At 43.1% G+C, this 23020-nt stretch overlaps 1 protein-coding gene across 6 annotated transcripts in view; it reads left to right on the top strand.

Annotated features, from left to right (window-relative positions):
• The window catches only part of chd9 (chromodomain helicase DNA binding protein 9), a 162600-nt gene that overhangs the window by 80340 nt on the left and 59240 nt on the right, over window positions 1–23020 (top strand). For all 6 annotated transcript variants that reach the window (XM_080428485.1, XM_080428483.1, XM_080428484.1 and 3 more), the window contains 10 exons: window positions 246–351; window positions 7310–7456; window positions 9252–9320; window positions 10479–10534; window positions 11739–11856; window positions 12150–12236; window positions 12945–13082; window positions 14931–15052; window positions 18169–18412; window positions 21905–22081. In XM_080428485.1, the coding sequence (XP_080284611.1) occupies window positions 246–351; window positions 7310–7456; window positions 9252–9320; window positions 10479–10534; window positions 11739–11856; window positions 12150–12236; window positions 12945–13082; window positions 14931–15052; window positions 18169–18412; window positions 21905–22081 (1264 nt within the window). The remainder of the gene's footprint in view (window positions 1–245; window positions 352–7309; window positions 7457–9251; window positions 9321–10478; window positions 10535–11738; window positions 11857–12149; window positions 12237–12944; window positions 13083–14930; window positions 15053–18168; window positions 18413–21904; window positions 22082–23020) is intronic.

Here is a 23020-nt window from a genome sequence, read left to right as displayed (position 1 = left end):
ACATAAAAGGAAATATGAAAAGTATATTTATTGTGTGCTGTGCTATTTTCTCAGTTTCATGACATTGTTGAGCCGTGCACCTTGAGACTTTTGTTTAATCTAGAGAGTGTTGCAGGTGTTCTGCTTTGCAGTACTCTCTCCAGGTCAAGTGAGAGACAGGTCAAGGTGTGCTTACAGTTCCATTAGTTGATGTTGTAGTGCAGTGTATTCACTCACGGTGTGTTGTCTCTCTTTCACCACTTCAGGAAAATAGTCATCAAGATCGGGAAGAGGAAGAAGAGAAAGCCGGAGTCTTCAGAGGAGTCGGACGACGACCCTCCTCCTCGACGCTCCACCAAAGACGATGATTCTGTAAGATTCTTCACACACACACACACACGCACGCACACGTGCACACACACACGCACACGTGTGCGCACACACACACACACACACACACACACACACACACACACACACACACACACACACACACACACACACACACACACACACACACACACACACACACACACACACACAAAGGTTTGTATTACTATACTTCTGAGGACATCAACATTTTGAGACAGTGATTTTATGGATTCTTTTTTTAGATGCAACTTTTAAGCATAAGCCTAAAGATTGCCGAAAAATGTATTTATATAGTCTTTTGGTATGACCCGGCCGGGGATTGAACCCTGACCTCCCAGTCTCAGGCGGACACTCTAACCCCAAGGCCACTAAGCCTTGTGGTTAGAGCCCTATTATACTAAGTATAATAGGGCTCTCTATCATCTCTATCTCTATTATCAGGGATGCACATAACTGGTGCGCAAGTGCGCATGCGGCGTCAAAATGCATGCTGCGCGGCACATCAAACAAAGGGAGGCGCTCTCGCGTACCAACAGCTGGGACCGTTGGGACAGGAATTTACTTCCTGAAGCCACACTCACACATTCACGGTGACGCACGCGTCCGCCCCATACGCGCCCCATACACACCCCTGGGGCGGAGGCGGAGGGGGAGGGGACCCATGCTGCACGTGAATGTGTGAGTGTGGCCTCGAATCCTGACACAGTCAGTCGCACACAGCAAGCTGCTGGCTGCGTTACAGGCACTCGTCACCGATGATGAACGCACCGTGATGTCGTGCAAAATAGCACTGTGTAATATATTTCTGTTGGCCTTCCACAAAGCGAAACATGCACGTCCTATGCGTTAATTTGAAGAGTACATTCCAGCTATCATTCACGAGAAAAGGGGTCCCACATCATGCAGACCATTGCACAGACAAGTTATCCATGTATCCCTCTTTTATCCATCCTGCGAGACGTATTACGGCAAAATGTTTTAATTTTTTTATTTGGTGCGCACCAAATAACATATCCAGGTGCTCCCCTGAGAACTAGACCGAAAAGGTTATGTGCACCCCTGTCTATTATACAAACTATAATAGGGCTTAAAGCAGCACTATGTAACTTTTTAACAACTATATAGCATATATGTCCCACAAAATTATAAAGTTCCATGTTTAACAATCATCCTTCCATAAATGTATAGACTCAGGGGAGTCCCTGCCAAGGGCTTGACTGTATTACTATGTATAGGGGAGACAATGAGTTTCATCCTGGCATTTGCCAAGGCACCAAGGCAGAACTGCCAGTCAAAGCGAAGAGTGGCCAATCACAGCGCGTCCTCGCCGGACATGCTTGTAGAGACTCTTGGGTAATGAAGTCAAAGACGTTCGCTGTCATATTATTTGTGTCCAAAGTGGCCACTGATACCCCCCAAACTACATAGTGCTGTATAAGTGCATAAGTGCATTGTGGTATTTACTAACGCAACGGATGTGTTTTAACTAGCTAATTGTTGCTGTTTAGCATGAGAACACGTCACAGAGAACGGATGTGACAGTGGGGCTAATTAGCATGTATTTGCACCACCTTGTTGAACGAATCCAGGGGAAAGCCCAACTCGGATAGCTTCCATTTGCATTGTGGGTGAAGAGGCGATAAGTGACGCTGGTGATTCACACCCACCAGAGAGAGAGAGAGAGAGAGAGAGAGAGAGCGCAACTGACAGACCGAGGGAACCCTCCCAGCTGCAGCCAGAGCGGCAGGTTCACCGGCAGGTTATGCCGTGGGCAGTTCATCTCAAACACACCATCTTATCTCCACCGATGGTGGAGCTGAATGACAGCAGCTGGGGATTTGCCCATTTTATTGCATCAACAAACACCGTCCTACACAGTCATGTCCACCCATGCAAGGGTCTTCCGTGCGCACGCATCAACGAGCACCTTACACAGTAAATGTCGACTAGGACTGGAAATGTCTCGGTGTCAGGATGGCGGCGGGGGTGCGTGCCGGTGGTGGAGGCTCTGCTTGCCCTCGCTTTAAATCCAAGCTTGAAATCTACAAAACGGATGCTGGTAAGGTGATAGTGCAAGACGAACTTTTAAACTTTATTGTTGTGAAAAAATGAAGACACTAAGTCATGATGAAATTGTTAACAAACAACCTGGATTGAGGAGTCCAAGCGGCTTCTGTTTGAACTCTGCCCGGATACCACTATGCACCGTGTCTCGCACAAAGGCCCACAGAAGGACGTAAATAACGTCAAGGCCTTTTTGAAAGTTTTGAATGTGTTCGGAGAAAATATTCCCCGGTTTGTTTCACACTATTTGGATGAACTGCCACCGGTTGGGTTTGGCAATATGGTCGCCTCTGCGCTGCCAAGCAGAATGGAGCAGCTGAGCCAAGACGTTTCTGGTCTAAGGAGGTCACTGGATGTGAGTGAGAACCTGGGAGCTATTGTTGTGGCCATGGATCGCCGGGTGACAGCTGTGGAGAAACACTGTATTCCGGGCTACGATCCTGGGACTGCCTGCACCGCACGGGAGGGGGTGCGGAGGCGGACAGGCCTTGCTCGTCAAGAGGAGCTAACAATGTCTCCCGCCGAGAAGCTTCGGAAACAAATAACCGACGTAATCTTGTTTTATGTTGTTTTTTAAATGTAGTTATTATTTATTTATTATATATCAATGAATCGACACAAATTCAAATATCTTTGTATTAACCCATTTTGGGGCGGGAACCCCAATTTGTAACTATACCTTTCAGGACGGGAACCCCTTTTGGGGTTCCTGTTGCTATGTACAGTATATAGCAACATACATTTGTTGTAATTTTGGAATAAATATTTGAAGTTTTTCAGAAAACTTCAGAGGGCGTTTTTAAAATCGGCCTCAGGTCTAAATGGGTTAATGAACAAATTAATTAGTCAACACATTAATTAGTCTGATGATGTGATAAACCACTTAACCCTGTATTTTAAATCGTTTTACAATGGTGGTGTACAAAAATAGATCTGCTATTTTCACATAAAAAAAGTCACATCACCCATCCCTTGCATAATGAATCAACAAGAACATACACAGTTATGTCCATGCAAGGCCCTCCCGCACACACACACACACACACACACACACACACACACACACACACACACACACACACACACACACACACACACACAGACACAGACTCGCCCATTCACACAAACATGCCCACATTAAAATGCACACACTAACATGCTAACATTAGCTGTGCTCTCATTGTTCTAAGTTCCATATTTCCAGGCGTTTCAGAAGTTAGATGGTGGGGGAATTAAATCTGGTATTCTAAATATTTCTGACATTGTCAACAAGAACCGCCTCACACAGAGTTGCAAAAACAACATTCTTGGAGATATTTTTTTCAGATTGAAAACACAGCCATAACATCATCAAAATATCTGGGGTTTCTTAACAAATCCTCCCCATATAGCCAGAAGGTTCATGGTTTCACCTGAACACACACACACACGCACCATCCTGAGATTGGTGGGTAAACATCAACGCTTCTTGTCAGACTTTGTAATTATGGTGATAAATTGAATACAATACTTAATTGGCAACAATTAAAAGCACAGCATCACCAATTAAAAGTGCCAAAATGGATTAAAAGCCCAAAGCTTTTTCCGTTTGTGGTCCATTATAAACCATACAGTACAACACCCGGCAGACTATACAAACAACCATACAAAAACAAAGTAATTCTAATGAATGTGTTGATTTGTAGGCTGCTGTAAGTAGTAGGGTGTGAAACAGCCTCATGCAGTTACTGTGTCCACGTACAACATAATGTAGCCACAGCAGAGAATCAACCTAACGTCACTCACCTTTGATCCTTATGTTATAAATAGACTGTTTGGTCCGCACACTTTAAATGATTAACTGTGAACTTCATTATGTACTATGTAGTGTAGGTACACATAGCACTTTATTTAAAATAGGTTAAATGCATTGACTGCACATTTATAGGTTAAGGATGAGTTCAATTGCATTGACTGAACATTTCTTAGACTTTTATTTATATATGTTTGATGTATTGTTGGGTTTTTGTTTGCTATGTTGTTTGGTGTTTTTTTGTGAAGAGGACCACAATGGAAATATGCCCTCTGGCTTTATCGTGTTTTTATCCTCTGTGATGCTATGACTGTATGTCGGAAAGTGCTATTGTGCTCTTTTTATGTAATATCACCAAATAAAATCAATCAATCAATCAATGTTTAACAACTTTAAATCTGGCATCCCTATTGTGGGCATGTCCTTATAGACCAATTATTTGTTTACTAACATTGAGACTGGACGCACAGGTGATTGTTTCACGCAATAAATTCTCAACCTGTTGTTTTGGGGTGTGCTGGTTTCAGCGCACCCCGACCCCCTCTTGTGTGTTGGCTAGTGAGGCGCGTCCTAGCGAGACCTGACAGAATGGGTTTCATTGCGCGCATACTGGTTGCACGCATACTGGTTCTTATCAGTGTGACGTCGTCTGTTAAGGGGTCTATAGGCACCAGCAGATCGGGAATAGTATACGCTGCTTACCTTGTTGATAGGCTAGACACGGTACTGTAGGTCCAGAGATGGAGGTTCTTCCAGTCTAAAAAAACATTGCACTGTGGTCTTGCTTGCTCTCCACTAGCTGTACTTTTCATTGAAACACAGCTTTGGTGAGAAGCATCAGTTCCAGCAGACACTCCAGCTCTAATTGACAAGATCTATCTGCCATGTAGAGATTGACAGATCTGATAGAGCGGGGATTCACTCTCTCCATCTTCCCCTGTCTCTGTCTCCCCCTCTCTCCCTCTCTCTCTCTCTCTCTCTCTCTCTCTCTCTCTCTCTCTCTCTCTCTCTCTCTCTCTCTCTCTTTCCCTCTCCTGCTCCTTGTCCTGGCCACCGCTGCCTGCCTGGAAGGATATAATTAGGCTCATTAAACGCCACCCTGGCTTTAATTAAAGCAGTGTTGATGACTCATTTAGGGATGATCCCACGGAAGGAGTCAAAGTGGCGTTTGGCAGGCGGCTGGGACACATGCACTGTCACCGAGAGAGGGGATGCTGTCATGTTGTCAGGCTGTCTGGCAGGGCCTGGCCTGCTCCCCCCTCCCCCCTCCCCCCCCTCACCTCTCATCTGCTTACGGTCAACTTAAGCTGGTCGGGGTTCTCGAACGGTATCTCCAGTGGGGATATTCTCCTATACACCTAATTAACTTTGGCTCGGTGGCATTTATTGCCAATTATCTGCGTATTATGGTTAGGAGGGGCTTGTGCATTGATGTGGGAGACAGCAGCGGGCCCACGCGTGCGTAGGGCTATCACGATTATGACATTTTATTTGACGATTAATTGTCGCTCAAATAATTGCGATTAACGATTTGATTGTGTTTCTGTCGTTGGAACATTATGGATAAAAATTACATTTCTGTTTGGCTTTTAGGCTTTGTAAACAAAATGTGCACAGGGCAGATATGACATAACTTTATACTTATATATTTGAATAGTGGAAATGGCAGATCTACAAGCTCAAAATGCATAACGCATAACTTGTAGATCGGCTATTTCCATTATTTTAGAAAATGTTTGAAAACATAACATTTTTCTACATTTAAATGATTTTGACGATTATGCAAAAATACAATAATTGCGATCATCTCAAATAATGGCGATTAGATCCATAGGCGATTATGTAATAATTGTGACACGTGTGCGATGATCACACAGGAACGGTAGGATAAAGGCTACGATCTGATGGAAGCTTATAGACAGATGAAACATGCAGCTGCTGGATCTGAGAAGCTCTGTGACTGGAGCTTTTGTGGTTTTCATACTTGGAATTAAAAATGTGCACGGTTGTTATATTATGTGTAGAGTGAATTATTAGAAACGTACGAGCACTAGGTACACATGGTTGATTTTTGTAGAGAAAATGTGTGCCATCTGTGGAGAAAATGCACAAAAGCTGCATGCTGGAATAAAGCTTATGAACAGATTGTGGTTCTTGATGTTGGACACCCACCAAAAGACTATTACAGCCCTAACAGCTTGTGGAAAATGAATGGTTCGCTCCTATACGATTTTTTTTTTTTTTTTACCAATTAAACTCTATATACTTCGTTGATCAAGATCCCCCAGGGCTCTATAGTTGCCCCCCCCCCCACACACACACACACACACCAAATGTCTTTGCCGGAAATAGACGATATTCAAGAGCTTCAGCAATGTTGATCTCATATTTTTGCCAACTGTTAGCCTATTATTATGGCATTCCCAGAATAGGGACACTAGGGTTCAAGTGGTTACATTTCTTTTTATCTCATTGGATATGTGACACGATCTTCACCACTAACGACTCTGTCATTAGCCTAGCAGATGACACATGACATGGGGTACATTGCCAGTACTCATTAGGATTGATTAACAGTTGGTAATCAGAGATGGCATAATGAAATGAGTTTGATCATCACATATTTCTGTCAACACGCTAAACTTTTGAAACTATCCTTAAGCTCACGTAAATTTAATGTATAACTATGTTTGTTCCTCCACACTGATAATGCAGAAATATGTCTTATTATTAATGGTAGTAGCAGTAGTAGTGATAGGCTAGTGGATGCTGCTGGAGATTGTTGCCTTATTTTATTGTCCAATTCTTTGGGATTCTTGAAATGTTTTGAAAATGTTTGCTTACCGTATATTGACATGCCCAAAATAGCGATGCCAGGTTGATGGTGGATAAAGAAATCAATCAATTTGACACCCATTACATTGCTGATCAATCTCAATGTGGCCAGGTTGAAATGAATGATTGAAATGACTGAATGGCATTGAGCACATTTTGATTTCTTTGAAATGACAAAGGGCTGTCATGGGGAGAAAAAAAGGGTGGAAAAATAGATAGAAAATAATATATTTAATAACGTTGGGCCCTGCTCTTCCCTGTGTGTAGAAGAGGCGTTCCAACCGGCAGGTGAAGAGGAAGAAGTATTCGGAGGAGATGGAGGCTCGCCTGTCAGACGAGGAAGTGAAGGTCATCGTGAAAACCAAGAAGACAAACACGGCAGCCCGCAAGGAGCCCGCTGTCCAGCTGTTTGTGGTGAGTAGCAATTATTAAGCCTTCGGCTAGCACGACGCTGTACAACTCAGAAATAACATCACAGTATTAATAAATGAAATGACAAATATTCAGTACTTCACCATCCTGTTACATTGCTAAATGCACTTAATGACACACGTCTATAGTGTACTGTTGAGTATGTGTTTATTTTCCCCCAATATTCTCTAGAGAGGATGGTTTGTCCCCAGATATTGTACAGTACAAATTACAATATATGTGTTGACTCTTCTTTTCGTATTAAATGTTGTATGTTAAATTATACATTTTGAGCCAGCTTTCCATAGGTACAGTGAGGTATCCACCATTTGGCACAAATCGACACCTACTCAAACAAAATGACTGCTTGGCTGAAAGCAGAGCACTTGACGGGTCAATTTCAGAGTTGCCACTTTCAGCGCTACTCTTGCATCGTAGTTCTTTGAGGATGAAATAATTTGTAGTTTTGAAATTTAGACTAATGGGTTTCAAGTAGCCCTCTTTCCCTCCAAATTGGATATCTGGCAGAAACGCTGCAGTGTACTGAATAAAACATGATTCTCCTCTTTTGTACGAACAACAAGGACAGCAGAAAAGATCTCAAGGATAAATTGTTCCTTTGAGAATTCATGAACCCTGCAGTGTGCTTAAATGCATGGGTTAATATAATATTCTCAAATACAATTCCTCTCAGATGTTTGAATGTAACACTGGAGGAGCAGCGCTGCTTTTTTCCCTTCTTTTTTTATACACTGTGGCTCTTCAAGAGGCTAGCCGTCTATGAGAGGGTCTGCGTATGTGTGTGTGTGTCTGTCTGTGTGTCTGTCTGTCTGTCTGGAGCTAACCTTGTGAACCAAAATACCACATTTCTTGTGATCACTGCCAGTAGGCCACACAAGTAGTAGCCCCAGAGCCTTCTATTAGAGAGTTGCGCCAATGAGGGGTCAGAAACAGCGTCGGTCACGTGGTTCATGTAGCTGGAAATAGTGACAAGGAGCCGTCGACTTCAATGCATTCCATGAACTTCCGGTTTAGGGATTTGTCACTATTCGCCAATGTATGTGTATGTAGAAGACCTGGCCCGAAGAAGTGAACGGAGTTGGCGTAACTCTCTAATAGATGGCACTGAGTAGCCCTGGCCGAGCCATGTGGCCTATAGGGCAGGAGCCTATCTCCTGTTTCTGTAGCGCGAGGCAGCTTGATGTACAAGTACCTATTAGCTCTGTGGTTACTATTTCAGCACTTGTTCAGGAGACCCGGATTCGAATCTAGGATAGAACAGGAAAGTTACAGAGGGTAGCTTTAAACTCCTCACCAAGTTGCAGGTAGAGCCATGTTGTCAGTAGCCTGGAGGGGCCTATATAGGGCCCTGTGTCTGTGTATCCACGTAGTATCAATCCTGGGCAGCCCGGCAAGATAGGCCGGCACAGGACAGCAGGGAATGTATGTGGATGGTTTTGAATAAAGCTGGTAGATATTCTGATTTGCCTGCCACAGGCTAGTGATAAAAACATCTCTCTTAAGCTATCCGTCTAATTAGCTTGATAGCTTAAAGGTAGGGTAAGTGATATTTTTTTTGGTTAAAACAAAACGTTTTTTGTTAAAAGGATAAAGCACTATTCTGATAGTATTAGAGTGTTAGTTCAGTAACAGGCTTTGTGAGCTTGCAGATCTGCTGTTTTAGGCATGCGACACGTCAACAATAATACAATTGGCATTATTGGGATGAAAATGCTTTTATAATCAGGTTGTGGAATTCAGATTCAGACTTTTTGTTTGTGTGTTTACCGTCTTTCAGGAGAATCCCAGTGAGGAGGATGCTGCTGTCGTTGACAAAATAATGTCCTCTCATGTGGTCAAGAAGGAGGTACGTTTACATTTCTTTGACATGCAATGTCCATTCTAAAAGAATTTACTCTGCTCCTTTTTTTCTCTCCAAACTAATCACATCCTGGGTTACAGTTGTACAGTTGTGTACTTGTACGCTGGCTGTACAATATTACTCTCAAGGGTATTCTATTCTACAACCTCGATGCCAACCACATCACTATTGTGCAATAAAACAGAAAAAACACCCTTGAGTGTGATATTGCGTCTATACAAGGGTTACAAACGACAAAGGTTGTTGTCTCTTTGTTTTCTTTTTTTAAAGTATAAACCTTATTGAACCAAATAATCATACATTTAACACATTGGGTGCCAAAACCGTATATATACGGTTTTGCGCATACTAACGTTGAGTGCCAAAACCGTATATATACGGTTTTTGAAAAAAAAAAAAAAAAATTACTTTTTTTTTTTTTTTTTTTTTTTTTCCTTCACAGCAACAGGAAATATCACTCCTACAAGATTTAGACTCCAATCCACCTCCTGGTTAACTTATGACTTCAAAAACCTGTATCTCGGCTCCTGTGCACTTTTTTTTTTTACAATGTTAATTTAACTATTTTCAACTGGCTGCAACTATGGAATGGATTTCCGAATGTTTTAATTTTTTTCCCCCCGATTGTACGAGACCTGTATGTGTGTAATGAGGGGATCACCGTGAGGACGGTGATCACTGAAAATATTTTGTGACTACTTGAAAAAGGTTCAAAATGTTTAAAAAGTCCTGGCACTCAAAGTATAATATTTTAATAAACCTCTGGCACCCAATGTGTTAATGGTGAAACCTAGTGCTAGTACTAGTTCATTACACAACGAAGAGTCTGTAATAGCCTAGCAAAGTAATGTAATGTAGTTGGATAGATCGGTGTCTCAATTGCCATGTAAATGTGTTGATATTAACATATATATATTGTATCGATGGCGGTGTGATATGGGTATATACTGTACAATGATGAGGCATAATTTAATTTGAGCACAGCTGAGGTGTGCTTTTTTTTGTGATTTGAGCACAGCTAAGAAGCTGTGCTCAAATCACAAGAATGTGTTGTCATAAGAATGCGTTGCTCAAACAACCCGTGGGATGATGTACCTTTATGTAATAATACTGTACTTGGTTCTGCTTCATTCCTCTTCACAGGTCTCCCCTGGAGTGGTGGTTGAAGTGGAGGAGTTCTTTGTAAAATACAAAAACTAGTGAGTTCTCTCTGCCATTTTGTCAAGGCATTCATGTTTCTGTTTTTAGACACTAGAGCAGAGAGACGCAGGAATGAGAGCTTTGGAGTGAGCTTTGGAGAGAAGGGGATGTGACTTGACACAGACCGTGAGCCAAAACTCCTTACTGAGGAAGTCACATATGCATGACATGAGCTTTTAATGGATGGAGCCACCTGGGTGCCTGAAGGTTAACTGGAGTCCCTGGATTTACATTTCACAACATAAATAAAAAATGCCGCTGTAAGGAAGCGTGCAAGTCTAACTGAACCTACAGCCTGATACAGAAAGGTCTGATGCCGTTCTGGAGGTATACCTCCAGAACTATATAAGGATCTTCTCCCAGTGTGTAGAGAGTGTATCAAATCAAATCAAATCAAACTTTATTTATAGAGCACATTTAAAACAACCGAAGCTGACCAAAGTGCTGTATAAGGTCAAAACAAACAAAGCATCAACAGGCGCCCATCGGCGCACAGACAAATATATACAAAGTTTCAACTCATTAGATAGGTTCAAATGCAATTAAAAGCCAAAGAGAATAGGTGGGTGTTAAATAGTGTTAAAGGCTGGTCCTTCAAGGCCCATGACCTCTGCCTGTCATCCGCTAGTCCAATACAATGACAAACAGCTGGATCAAGCAGTCATTTGTTGGGCAAATCCTCGATTTAGGCATGTATTTGTAACTGGGTGGTGCTCGCATTGTTTCTGTTTTATGGCTGTGCATAAAAAAATAATATACTACTGGTAGTAATACAACTACAACTAAAACTAATTATAACGCTTTTACTACTACTAGTCTAGCACAAGTACTGCTAATTATAATGCTACTGCTAACACTACTGCTTCCACCACTACTCTACCAACAGCATTTCTGTAGTATTTTCCTTGTCAAAGTAACAGTAATGGAAAATCATTTAGTTATTTATATTGAAATGATTATTATGAGATTTGATTATGAGAACATGTAGTACCATGGTATTTGGTAACAGTTTATTGCAGATGTCCCTTAATCGCTAACGTTGTGTGGATCACAGAAGCAGGTTTGAAGGTTTCTTGAGGAGCCGTTTCCAACCTCTGTGTGTGTGTGTGTGTGTGTGTGTGTGTGTGTGTGTGTGTGTGTGTGTGTGTGTGTGTGTGTGTGTGTGTGTGTGTGTGTGTGTGTGTGTGTGTGTGTTCTCGTCAGCTCCTACCTCCACTGTGAGTGGGCCACGGAGGCGCAGCTGGAAAAAGACAAGAGGATACAGCTGAAGATCAAACGATTCAAGATGAAACAAGCACAGAGGGCCCTCTTCTTCGCAGATGTAAGGCTGTGTGTGTGTGTGTGGGCGCTGCAAGTGTAGAAATGTAGTGTCTGAAGGGCATCGTGCATACTTGTCCAGGTAGTGTGCGTGCGTGTGAGCGAGCGAGCAGTGGGTACTGTGTGTTGATGCTTGGCTCAGATTCCAGATGGTGTGTGGGCAGTTAGCTTTATAGATTCTTAGACACATGCTCTCTCCCTCTCCCTCTCTCTCTCTCTGTCTCTCTCTCTTAATAATCTTGTCAACGTCTTTCTCACTTCCCTTCTCGCTCTCTATTTGATCTCTCTCTCTCTCAGAATGAAGAGGACCCCTTCAACCCTGACTATGTGGAGGTAGACAGGGTGCTGGAGGTGTCCTATTGTGAGGACAAGGACACAGGAGAGGTGAGAAGAGTCTACTTACAGTTGGTAATAATACCTACCTTTCCTGTGTGCGTGTGCATGCATGTTTTACTCCTTTTTATGGGTGTTAACCCATCGAGACCTGAAGCCGATTCTACAAAATGTCTTCTAAATCCCAACAGTATTCTGAAAAAAACGTATGTTTCTATATCAGTGGTGCTCAAACTTTTTCATGTCAAGGACCCCCAAAAGGATATGTATTTGGCCGTCGACCCCCATCTCAAAATATTTTGTTCCAGGGACCCCCCAGAAGCAAAGAATAGAGTTACAATTTTTCGCTTTAAACAATATATATTCAAAGATTTGCACACATTTTCACGATTTTTCAAAAATAGCAGATCTACAAGTTCATAGCGCGGCACTCGGTGCCGCGCTATGAACTTGTATATCTGCTATTTTTGAATAGCCAAAGTGTAAAATAATGCTTTTTAGCTCAAATGAAAAAGTGACACAGATGCGTTCCAGGTCCTAATGGGTTAAACCCCAACACCCCCCTCCTTCTCCATTTTCACACAGAGCAGCCCCAAGGTCACGCTAATGGAGTTTCTTTGCAGCCCTTCGTTAATATTACAAAAGCCTGAGTCTGGCCCGCGGCACAAAGTCTATGATGTGATGTGTGTAATGTGAGTTAACAGGACCATGTCTGTGCTCCTCCTCCTCCTCCTCCTCCTCCTCCTCCTCCTCCTCCAGGAGGTGGTGTACTACCTGGTGAAGTGGTGCTCCCTGCCCTACGAGGACAGCACCTGGGAGCTGAAGGGAGACGTGGAACAGAGCAAGATAGAGGAGTTTGAGCAGCTGCAGGCAGCCAAGGCAGACTCACGCAGGATGGTAAGACGACAGACACACACACACACACACACACGCACACACACCCTCAAGACCCCAACCGTTTAATATTTACCCCCTCAAGACCCTAGCTGTTAAATATGTACCCTCTCAAGGCCCTAACCGTTTAACACACACCCCCTCAAGACCGCTACCGCTAAACGTGTGCCACCTCAAGTCCCCAACGTTTTAACTCGTACCCCTTCAAGACCCCTTACCGTTTATCACGCACCGACTCAAAACTCTTAACTGTTTAACATGTAGCCCCTCAAGACCCCAGCGTTTAATAACCTCACAAACCCCCCAACCATTCAAGACCCCCAACTGTTCACCTCTACCCTCTCTCTTGTACCCTAATCTCATTCCCAGGTGTTCTCACCTACAAAAGAGAAAGCAGATTGCAATGTCAAAAGGAAGGGAGCTAATAATAACACCCGCCAGGTGTACACACTCATTGATCTGTCGAGTTGTAAACGGAAGGAAGTGCAAAGACTATATCTGAGTTTGGGCGATATTGTTTCATTGAATGTTGCCTTCAACTCCATATCACAAAGTCCCCTTTTTTGTTGATTTTTACTCCTCCTGTGTTTCCCTTGGGTACATAAACACTGGAGTGTGTGTGCGAGGGAATGGGAATCCCTTAGCACCAGTGGGACTCCGCTCAAAACTAGTTCTGGTCTCCCAAGAAAATCTGGGCTGAGCCTAGACGTTCTCATTGCTCTGCTCCCTTACCGGCTATTGACCTTTTTATAAACCACCCTCCTCCTCGCACCTCTAGTATCTCGCCTCCCTCCACCGCCCCCACACCTGCCGTGGGCTAAACGCAGCTTTCAAAAAGAAGTGAAGTGTGGAAAGTCAATTACCTCTGTTTGCTGCATTCACTCCGGCTCCCTCCTGGCACACAACACAACAAAAGCACATTATTTTTGTGTGTGTGTGTGTTGTGTGTTTTTGACATCTCTCACTTCTTAACCTTTCAGCTGTTAGGAGGGACAGTGACATTCACAAGCTAATGCTGTTTCCCAGTTATTGGAAAATATGTGTTGAATTCCCCAAGTCGCACATCTTGTACCGTCAGAAAAGTCACATCAAGCAGTTTGGGTTATTTGATCACTTGACATAATATGTCCATATTATGGACCTGTTACTGTATAATTACTCCTTTCTCTCTCTCTCTCACTGAACATTTTCTATTATTGAGTTGGGGGGGTTTCAGCATGCACACTTCCATATGCTCAGACGTAGTTACTGTATCAACCACGGATTTGTTAGTTGTTCTAGGGATCTGTTGTCAGCTCTGGCATTCAGGATGTTTTTCACCTTAACTCTCAGTCGTGAGAGCTGTTGCAGACAACAAAATCATTAGTTGAAATCTGATCCACAAAAGAGAATGAAGTGTAATTTTCTTTGATGGGAATGCATTCAAAGTGGAATTCTTTCACGAGGTCTTTAACTAAGAAAGTAAGAAAGTGTTATGGTTCCCCAGATCCAGTGGTGGACCAACAAAAATGTGGTGCTACTCAAACCACCACAGTTTTGGCAGCCAACTAATCATGAGAGCCTGTAGACTCCAGCTATGTGAGGAGTTATCTAAATTGTGATCTATCCACTTTAAGGTTACCTGAAGTTTTACATTAATTATCTCTATACTATTATAGTGAATACAGTCTGTAATAATGTTCATTTTGTTTTTAAGCTTTACTTAGTATTGCCGTATTCTTTGTGAAAGAATGATCAATTTCAGTTGTGCCAATCCTGTATAAAAAAGATTATAGGCTCAAGCCATGGGATGTGCTTGGAGAGTACTATTAAGGTATGAAAATGAGCGCTGTATATTGTTGTGTGTGACAGGAGCGTCCACCGGCCAATCTGTGGAAGAAACGGGATCAGTCGAGGGAGTACAGGAACAGTAACGGCCTCAGGGACTACCAGCTAGAGGGAGTCAACTGGCTTCTCTTCAACTGGTACAACAGGTCAGTCTCTCTCTCACTCACACATATTTTGTACAAATCCTGTGCATATTTTTGCTGTCGGGGCGGAAACCTTTTATATCCAAAAACGTTCCTTTTGTATTATTATTTTAAAAACATTTTAAAATAGTGAAAATAGATGATCTATAAGTTCACAACGCGTCGCGATGCACCACGTTGTGAACTCGTAGATCGGCAATTTTCACTACTTTTGTGGGACATTCTTGTATGATGAAGTAGGGCATTAATCTGTGAAAGAACATAAAATGCCGGGAGAGGCTTATTATCGACATCAGCCGAGCCCTATCCCCGTCTCAATGCGCTAGACCCCTGGGAGATGGATTGTAGGAGGTGGAGCGCTACGCCTACCATCAGCTCCCAGTACTTGGCGCACGACTTGCCGCACCCAAGCCATGCTACTCATGCTGTACGCTGAGTTGGCCGATGATCTTGTCCAAAGGCGAGAGCTCTACCGACTGAGCTACCCGGACAACTTACTTACTGAGTTTTTTCATTCATTCAACCTTTATTTAAGATTCTCGGAGAGATCATTGAGGGAGACCCTCATTTACAATGATGCCGAGATTACACTGTATATAAATAACATAATAACAACAAAGAAAAACGATAATGTTGACAACAAACAGTTAAAACTGTTGCATGTTGACAGAAATCAGTTGAAACAGTTGCATACAGGTAATGCACGGTTATTATATCAATTCCTAAAATGGCCAATAGATGCTTGGGTATTCAGTTTAAGATCTTGTTGCAAGAGGTTCCAAGAATCAGGTGCACCAAAGCTGAAAGCAGTCTGGCAAAAGGAACCAGAAGGACTAGCCGATCGCTGGAGCGAGCTAGAATGTGACTTGGTTTCTGACGTAGCATGGATGAGATACAGTATATGGATGTGTAGGGAAAATGTACCCTCTCTCTTCCTTGGGGTAGACAAGACCTGCTGCCAGCAAGACACACTGACTGCTGTAATCTCTGGGCATACAGTATGACAGCATGCATACAGGATGTGTAGCATATATGCCTTATGCCTCGGGCGAACCGCAAGGTATCCACATGGCTGCTAAGCTGCTTATGTAGCTTTAATAGCTCCACGGTGATGGAATGTTATATTCATTGATTCAGAGAGGCTCGGTGCGAGGCTCTTCATTTTTGCACGAGCGGGGCGCGTTGGTGCGCGGGGAGCGTTGACGATGAATAATGAATCTGTGTTCCTGTCGTGTGCGTGCGTGCGTGCGTGCGTGCGTGCGTGCGTGCGCGTGCGTGCGTGTGTGTGTGTGTGTGTGTGTGTGTGTGTGTGCGTGTGCGTGTGTGTGAGAGAGAGTCTGCCACCATTTGGCTGAGCTCACATTATTTGCTTGTGCCTCTGAGGCGAGGCAAATTTCCCATGGAGGTGTGCGCTGCTGCATCACCAACGTTCACGTATTGTAGCTCGCCCACGGTCATAAAAGAAGCATTGCACTGTAATTGTGTGTGTGTGTGTGTGTGTGTGGCTTTGTGCCTACGCAGTGAGATTCATCAGATGGAGTGGAGAGGTGCTTACGAGGCCAATGGGAATATCTACCCCGTTGAAATTAGCATCAAGACATAATACCCCCCACCCCCCACCCTCCCAACCGGACAACTGAATAAATGAGCGCCCCACTCCGGTGGCTAATATTACGCCTTGTCTCATCTACCAGCCATATAATTATTGCTGATGATGTCGCTTTCTCCTCGCACGCTCCCCCATTTATTTCTTTGATATCGTGTCCCGTCTGTATTTCCCCTCTTCTCCCTCCCCTCTCTTCTTTCTTCTCTCCCTCTTCTCTGCTCTCTTGTTTCTGGCAGTCGGAGTGCAGCTTTAGATTCCCAGGAAGGTCTTTATGTTTTTTGGGGGGCCCTGTGGTAGTTGAGATTAAAGAGGAAATGTGTTTGGGTGCGTTTTGTTCTGCCTGTCTCTTGTCTGTTCAGTGCCCCGCCTGAGGAGCTTGGGCAGGTATCACTTGAATTTCCCACCCGGGATCAATGCAGTATCATCTAATCTCAACTCGGATATTTAGTTGGCAACTAAACGACTGTCATTAGCCTACAGACGAAACATGAGAAGGTACATTGCCAATACTCATTAGGCTTTATTACAGTCGGTAATCATTGATGTCATTTACGGTCCTAGAAATGAGGGCGATCATCACCTTTCTCTGTCAAAGGTTAAACTGCTAAAACTGTCCATTTCCATGCACACAGACATGGTATGTACATAGCCCTGTATGTGTGCCTCCACACTGACGAAAATATGTCTTATTATGAATCATATTATCATACAAATCCTAACCATGTGGATCTCGCAATCCCCATGGGAACGTCGTGGCTCCAACGTGGATCTCGGTCTTCATGGTAGCAGCCTGTGACTTCAGTCATCAATGATATAATATCAATCATCTACACTACAGTATATGGCGTATCTATGACATATGACTCAAAATTTGGGCAAAGTTTCAGCCCGATCAGAGCCGCCCCATGGACTTCCATTATCAAAAGCACGTTACCCCCACTAAGTAAGTTACCCCCAAGGACCCCCAGGGGTACTTGGGGGGGTTCCAGGGGTCTCCAGCAAAAGTAGTTAACATAGCATCACAATCATCTTAACCACTTTATCCATTTATATGTTGGTTATTCAAAAATAGCAGAGGTACAAGCGCTGCAAGTTTGTAGATCTGCTATTTTTGTAAATATTTGAAAAATATCTAAAAAGTTTGGAATTTGTTTAGTAATTTTGATTTTTTTTAAGACAAATCTTCTCTTCTGGGGGTCCTTGGCACAAAACCTTTTCAGATGGGGGTCCGTCTCCAAATATAGTCAATATGGGGGTCCTTGTCATGAAATAGTTTGAGAATTACTGGGCTAATAGAGGCTACTGGAAGCTGTTGGAAGATGTGACTCATCATTTTGTTCTCTCTCTCTCTCTCTCTCTCTCTCTCTCTCTCTCTCTCTCTCTCTCTCTCTCTCTCTCTCTCTCTCTCTCTCTCTCTCTCTCTCTCTCTCTCTCTCTCTCTCTCTCTCTCTCTCTCTCTCTCTCTCTCTCTCTCTCTCTCTCTCTCTCTCTCTCGTGTGTGTGTGTGTGTCAGACGGAACTGCATCCTGGCAGATGAGATGGGCCTGGGAAAGACCATCCAGTCCATCACGTTCCTGGAGGAGATGTGCCGCGTGGGCATCAAGGGGCCCTTCCTCATCATCGCCCCCCTCTCCACCATCACAAACTGGGAGCGCGAGTTCAGCTCCTGGACCGACCTCAACGTCATCGTCTACCACGGCAGCGTGGTCAGCCGACAGATGCTGCAGCAGTACGAGATGTACTTCAGGGACGCACAGGTGGGACAGCTTTGTGGAAAACCTCTTGTGATGGACGATTGTATGCAATCTAATGAATAATCCTTCTCAACCCGTGGGCCATGCGGACACGGCCCCCAAATAATTGGCAAACCGCTAAGATAACATTAACATTTATTTAAAAATATCATGTTAAAAAAATGTCATGGTATTTTTTTCTTTAAAACCTTCAAAAATGTGTTTTGCGCCCATCTGTCCACTTAACGGTCAGATGGGTGCCACAGCTATCCGGCTGCCGTGTTAAGTGGTCCGCATGGGTGGGCCTGGAACACTTTTCAAGATTTTCAAGTGGGCCCCTGATCCAGAAATGGTTGCGAACCACTGATGTACGTACAGTGCACTTCAGGGATGTGAATGAAGTATGTTCTCATTGAAGGGTTATGTAAGGAGACTCATACAAGACGCTGCGGAAACAAAAGCGTTGTGCTCTTGTTGGTGATGTGATGTTGGTTCATGGTTCAGGGCTCATGGCTCATGCTATGAGCTTGTAGATCTGCTATTTTTTTTAAATCATGAACATTTGTGCAAATCTTTACAAATGTCTTCTAAATCCTAACAGTTTTTAGAAAAAATATGCATCAGTGGTTCTGAAACGTTTTCATGTCAAGGACCCCCGAAATTATATGTATTTGACCGCCGATCCCCATCAAAATATGTTGTTTCAGGGAACCCCCCCCCCCCCCCCCCAGAAGCAAAGATTTGAGTTACAAAGGTTGTTTAAAAAAATATATATATATTCAAAGATTTGCACAAATGTTAAAGATTTTTCAAAAATAGCAGATCTACAAGCTCGTAGCACGGTACTCTGTGCCGCACTATGAGCTTGTAGATCTGCTATTTTTGAATATCCAAAGTATAAATGAATGATTATAGCTCAAATCTAAAATGACACAGATGTGTTCCTGGATTTAATGGGTTAAGCGAACCTTATCCAGTTCCTTTTCCTCTGCTGTCCAGTTCCCCTGTCTCTCCTCCACCCTGCTTTGTGATCACACAAGATCGTGTATAACCGGCAACTTACTGCTCCAAGGCAAAAACTCATTCTGTGGCCTGTGTGCAATTCTAACATCACACCATTACTAAAATCCAGTTCATTACAAAATGGTATTGCCCTATGGGGGAAATTATGTTTTTTAGACTGCGGGCTGTTGATTAAACTAGAGAACAAGTTAGTAATTTGATGTATTGCCCCCTAAAAGTATTTCAAAGTAAATTCAAAATGCAGTAGTATGCATAATAGTGTTTCATGGGGAAATTAACTCAACTCAACACATTTAATCACTGTGGAATTTCCTGCCTTTTTCCCCCTTGTGTGAAAGTTTTTTATTTCCTTCTTTGATCAATAGTCATTGGTTGTAGTAAATTGCATATGTTCGCTGTCGGATATAAACTTTGCATGACCAAAACAGTGACTTTTCAGGAAAGAGAAAAAATAACCAGTATTCCAATGGACCCAATGTAGTTATTATTTAGTTATTATGTAGTCACAAGCTGTTGCTAATACTTGTGACGCGTTGTGAGCTTGTAGGTACTTTTGCGTGACATAGTATAAAATAGGGCATTCATTTATGCGAGATGAGATATGGAGATACAGGGTTTTACTGCCCAACAGCGACGGTATATTTACAGTACTTCCGTTTAATTTGTCTCATACCTTTTTGCTCTTTATCTCTGAGAGTCATCAGAGTCTGATGATGTCTCACCTTTATTCACAAGCCATGTTAATTGTCATGGCAACCAGAGCCAACAGGGACAGCAGGGTAATTCTGTCAGAGGCCTTAATTTACCAGAATTAAATGAGTTTGTGGGAGTACCACCACACGTATCCAGCTGGGAGAATAAAATCTTACAAAAGACGATTACAAAATGTATGTTCTGCCTGGCACCAGCACTGCATGTCATCCTTATCCAACAAAGGATTATTTTTAAGGCAAAAATACCTTAATCGACGGAGTTATGAATGAAAGTGAAAAATGATACGTAGCATATACTGTAGCAGACGGCCTTCTGTTTAACAACACCTGTTTAGAAAATATGTTTGTCGAGAGTTTGTCGAGCTCCTCTGGCAAATTTTCTTCCTCCAATGTGAGTTTATTATTGTCGTAGTATTAGTATTGGCATTAGTATACAAAAACATGTCACATATGGTGGAGAGAGGCACAGAACTATGTGACTGACACAACAGTGCATAACAGTACCTAGGCTCTCTGCTGGGGGGGGGACTAGTTACTTTTCATTCTAAATGAAAATAACTAGTCTTAGGCAATGCATTTCATGAAATTATGCAGCGTGTTTTGAAACGGTTTCAGAAGATTGAGGGTACTTATAATTTTTCTCCAGCCATAAAGAACCATGTGATCCCTCAGTTTTAAGTAGAAACATCTTGCAAGCAGCACACTGGTGATTCAACCACTGCTGCTCTGACCACATCGTCTCAATCCAGGGTTTGAATCTGGCTCTGGATGTTATGTTGCATGTCATTCTTTCGCTAGTCTACACGCTTTTCCAGTCTGTATCTACAAAAGTACAGTATACCATAGATGGTTTATATAGTAGTTATTCACTTAACACATTACTGGAAAATGTGCATTTGCTAAGTGTTGATAAGAACCCGTTATGAGCGAGGCTCAGTTGAGTTGGCACAGCACACATCGGCGCCGTTTAAAAGGGCAGTGCGTGCCGGGCGGTAGATAGGTAGGCAAGGTTAAGTAGCGGCAGGCTGGCACGGACCCACGCTGGCGCTCCGTGTGATGTGTCAGTGTTGTTACCAGGCAGTTAGGAGCAGTTATGAGCTCTTAGCATCATGCCCATTTATCGTAGGTGCAGGAGAAATGGCGGCGGGAGCGGAGCTGAGCTGAGATGAGCTGAGTTGCCACCAGGCTGGCAGACAGGCAGTGATGTCATCATAGATTCAGCCCCCCCCCCACCCTGGATCACTGTCAGCATCATGGAGAGAGGAGCTTTTCTGTTTGCTATAGCATCTTAAATAGTTATGTTTTTTTTTGGTTGTTGCTGCTCTCTACAGCATACTTGTATTCTGACAAAATATATATAATATTGGAGTGATCCAATATATAGCGCTACTGTACATAACTGGCTAATCCTGTGTGCAACACATACACATACATTAACCACTTCAACCCTCGCATCCCTATTCTGGGGGGAACATGTACTGTATTAGCCGAAAATGTATTTTTGGCAAAGACGTTTGGTGTACAGGGAAACAAGAGCAGACCAAGTACCGAGCCAAAGGTCAAGTTTACAAAGTATTGAGGGTTTAAGTGGTTAAATGTCTGAAAATACACATTAACATGAATCCAATATGTCGTGGGGGGTCCCTGCTTCATCTCTCTCTCAGCTAAGGGGTCCTTGGCCTGAAAAACGCCTTAAAGTACGTCATTAAATGTCTCATATTCATATTCATGCTGGGGTGTGTGTGTGTGTGTGTGTGTGTGTGTGTGTGTGTGTGTCCAGGGCCGCGTGGTGCGCGGGTGCTACAGGTTCCAGGCGGTCATCACCACATTTGAGATGATCCTGGGAGGCTGTCCGGTGCTCAACGCCATAGACTGGCGCTGTGTAATCATCGACGAGGCCCACCGCCTCAAGAACAAGAACTGTAAGCTGCTAGAGGGCTTCAAGCTCATGAGCTTGGTACGTACATCCTCCTGTTTTAAAGAAGAAAAAAAACACACTGCATTTTGATTTTGAATAGACATGGAAGAAAATGAAGGATTTATGCCAGCGCAGACAGTCACCATGACGATGCTTAGTTCTCTCTCTTTTTATAGCAGTACTTTTTAGTATGTCAGAAATTCTAATTGATGTCAAAATGCAGGTTTTTCATGGCTGAGGTGCAAACCATGCCACACATATTACAGTATTGTAAAATGGGTTTGAATCTGGCCCCTTCTGCATTATTATTTACCCCTCGAAGGATGCAAAAGGTAATCGAACTAATCAATTATATTAAAATAATAAGCTGAGCTTGTAGATCGGCTACTTTCGCTATTGTTGTGCAACACTAGCCTGGTTCCAGACGAATCTGCCTTTGCAAAATTGCATCGCACTTTAGCCCTCGGCAGATTAGGTCTGGCCCCCCTCAATAGAGATTTCATTTCTCTCCCTCCGAAGTCGTGAGGGACCAATCAGGGCCCAGTATCCAAATGTGGGCGGGCTTATCACCTTATTTGGAGCAATGACGTACAAGGAAGCACTGCTCTGATTCGTTCGTAAAAGGAAGCACTGCTCTGATTGGTTTAGGTCTAACCAATAGAGTCCGTTTGGATCTTTTTGTAACCGCCCCTTGGAAAAAAATCTATCGTTGATAGGGACCAGACTAATATCCACGCAGTGTGTCGTGATATTGTCTGGCCACGCGAGGCTAGTGCAACACTGTTGTTCGACAGAGTATAAAAACAGGGCTTTAGTGATTAATCAGACTAATCGTTGTAGTTGATTATAAAAAATGTGTCAATTCATTAATGCACGTAATATTCATAACATTTATATTAACTCTTTAACTGCTAGAGTGTATATATAAAAAAACTCACCCACTGCCAGCGATTTTGCGATTTTCTTACTTTTTCAAGT

This window comes from Gymnoscopelus braueri, assembly GCF_963280865.1.
Source record: "Gymnoscopelus braueri genome assembly, chromosome: 1".
In the NCBI taxonomy this organism is placed as follows: domain Eukaryota; kingdom Metazoa; phylum Chordata; class Actinopteri; order Myctophiformes; family Myctophidae; genus Gymnoscopelus; species Gymnoscopelus braueri.
Note: the sequence above shows the minus strand (reverse complement) of the source record. Positions and strands in the feature narration are given on the sequence as shown.